General features: G+C 38.4%; 1 protein-coding gene across 1 annotated transcript in view; it reads left to right on the top strand.

Moving 5' to 3' along the window:
• Positions 1-362: 362 nt before the first annotated feature.
• The window catches only part of LOC107102851, a 13,383-nt gene continuing 10,794 nt past the window's right edge, over positions 363-2,951 (top strand). Inside the window, exons 1-3 of the mRNA XM_015402293.1 lie at positions 363-474; positions 687-798; positions 1,556-1,757. Of these exons, the coding sequence (XP_015257779.1) occupies positions 448-474; positions 687-798; positions 1,556-1,757 (341 nt within the window). The 5' untranslated portion in view covers positions 363-447. The remainder of the gene's footprint in view (positions 475-686; positions 799-1,555; positions 1,758-2,951) is intronic.

The following is a 2,951-nucleotide window of genomic DNA, read 5'->3' as shown; positions in this document are numbered from 1 at the left end:
ATGTTTTCAGACCAATTCACAATGCAAATCCATGAGGTGAATAAAACATTATTTGGCAAATAATGTTTTATTAAATGATTTGCTTAATCAGGAACCAATAACCTTTAGTTACCGTAATGACTCTTTACCCTCTTTGAAATAGCTAGCAGCGAATAGACATCAGGATTTAATCCCGAAAAGGCACTTAATCCCAAATTGCCTACAAATCCGTATATATCGTTGTCTGAATGAATCCACAATGGAAAGAGTGATTGGGTGACTGTGGCTATAATGTAAAGTGCTACAAGTGTTTGGTATGTAAAATAAACAAAACAAAAAGAATTTTTAATTTTTTTTCTTTCTTGCTGTTGTAACTTAGAAAAAGATGATCTCGAGTTTCTGGAGATTAACAATCAAAAAGCTCAGAGCAACTCCTTTCCTTATAACTTCACCACCTGTTTTTCTGCCATGTATAACTTCACCAATGTCTTGCAGGTAACTTTGCATCACACAAACAATATGAATAATAATTAATGTTTTGTTGAATTAACTGATAAGAAGAAAGGCATACATTCTCTTTATTCTTAATTATTTTATTACATAGTAACATCCTTCAATACAGAATAAATTTGAAAGCAAACAATGTTATATCTCTAAGCTAAATCTTCTCAGAAAATGGGTCTTTCAAAATGTTCTCTGTGCTGCAGCTGGTGCAGACTTTGGAGATGCTTCAATTACTGGGAGTGAACAGAGTCGTGATCTACAAAACAAACTGCAGTGCCGAAGTTCAGCGTGTGCTGGAATATTATTCAGGCAAAGGTACATTGTTAATATTAATATTTGTGTATGTCCTTAAAAACACCTTATTATCACTCCACATTTTTATTAAATAGCAATTCAAATTAAAGTACAATAACATTGTGAACCTCAGCATTAAAAAGCTCAGCTTACTACTTTAAAGTTTAACCCACACATACATATAAACACAGCCCTGGCCCCAGACAATTGTCTAAAAATGCTATGAAATTTATACGTGCCAAGAGACCCTGGGGAGCAAGCAAATTTTTGTCACCAGCGATGGGTAATTATTAGTTAAGAGGGTGTGGTCAGGACATGGCAGTGAGCTTAGCTGAGTTATATTTAGGTAAGGACAGTTAATAAAAAGAAATTATTCTTCAACAGGATGTAAGAAAGCACATACAGTTAGTCACAGTAAGAGAAAATATGCTACACTGAAAACAAAACTGGCAAAGCATCTATAAGCAAAGGTTTTGATGGCAGCAGAACAGCTGATATTTAATTCACGGTGCAGATTGGACTCATGGTTCAGAGGCTGGACAGAAAAAAAGCATTGCATGGAGGTGAACTGGTAACTCCACATCTCACACCTCTGCCTAAGATAGTCTTAGTGATTTTGGGGTGACTTACCATGGATAAAGACAAAAAAACATTTAAATTCAGCACTCATAGGATTAAAACCAAGAATTTCTTGTTACAGGGCGACAGTCCCAACAGCTGTACATATATCATGCGTGACAGGGTAACAGCTTCAACCAAATCCTTTCTCTTTTTTCAGGTTTAGTTGAGGTGATTCCTTGGTCTATGGCAAAGTATCTCAAGGTGTCTAGAAGAGCGTTTTATGATAGAGACCCTGCTGACATCCACTACTTTGCTCAGATCCCCGCTCTCAATGACTGCCTTTACAGATACATGTACCAGTCCAAATACATGGCCCTACATGATCCCGATGAGCTCATACTGCCACAGTCAGTCAACAGGTAGAGTTTTTGTTTCACTTTGCTTGGACTTTATACAGTAAAATCTTTCATCCATTTAAAACTCAGAAGATAGTTGTTAAGTGGGATACTCCTGAATGTACAGAGTGTAATAATAACAGGGATCTACTGACAGAAATGTAATATATTATCCACGTGTATGTTATCATAACCTATGAACTGAACTTCTTAGTCTTTATATTTGCCTTCCCTTAGAAATTGCTATTTATACAGCGATTATATAGTAGACAATTCTATTTTGTTGATGCAGACGTCTACGGCAGAGCAGAGCTGACAATCTAGTGACTGTAGAGATTCAAATTATGCTTGAATGTGAGTGTGGCAAGTTAGGCCTATATATAATCCTACACAGACTAATAAAATACTATGTAGCCCTCACTTAAGCAATGTTAGTAACTAAGTGAGTTTTGGGTTCTTTGCTTCAGTATACTCTCTACTTTTTAATGTAAATCTCTCTCTAACGCTTTTGAATCAATCAGCATTGAACACAACTACATTAAGTTACACTACACACCGTGTGAAGTAAACCATAATAACCCTTCTTTAATTAAGCAAAATAAAAATAAAATAAGTAAATGACAGGTTTTTGGGTTCAGGTGAAACAGAAAAGACAGAGCATTGCTCCAACTGTGCAATAAATCTGCATATACAGTGTAAAACACCAGGTATACAACCCACTATTCTAAAAAACTAAACCTAAAGCCGGCAGAAAATATACCCTACGTTGCAGGCCTGATCAGCTGCTCATGGTTCTTGCAGTCCCACTGACTCAACCATCCAGAGCCTCTTCACTCAAAGAGCAAAAGATTAAACTACAACTCAGTACCTTGTATAATCGTGTTTTCCACAGATGAGTCCAGGCAAAGCGATCTGAAGAAACAGCAGGTCAGGATTCATGCAGTTGTTTGGTTTCTGTGTGCTCTCCACGTGCACCACATCTACTCGTCCTCAGTCCCACGTTGCCAGAGGTACTTTGAGTGACGCGGGCGCTCAGAGTGACTATCTGGAGTCCGGGTCCTTGTTTTCCCACGTAGCCAGAGGTACTCTGAGCGACGCGGGCGCTCAGAGTGACTATCTGGAGTCCGGGTCCTTGTTTTCCCACGTAGCCAGAGGTACTCTGAGCGACGCGGGCACTCAGAGTGACTATCTGGAGTCCGTCCCTCGTTATCCAGTCCG

This window comes from Cyprinodon variegatus, unplaced genomic scaffold (genome assembly GCF_000732505.1).
Source record: "Cyprinodon variegatus isolate N-32 unplaced genomic scaffold, C_variegatus-1.0 Scaffold1331, whole genome shotgun sequence".
Taxonomy (NCBI): Eukaryota; Metazoa; Chordata; class Actinopteri; order Cyprinodontiformes; family Cyprinodontidae; genus Cyprinodon; species Cyprinodon variegatus.
The sequence above is the reverse complement of the archived record's forward strand: the minus strand, read 5'-3'. Positions and strand labels throughout refer to the sequence as shown.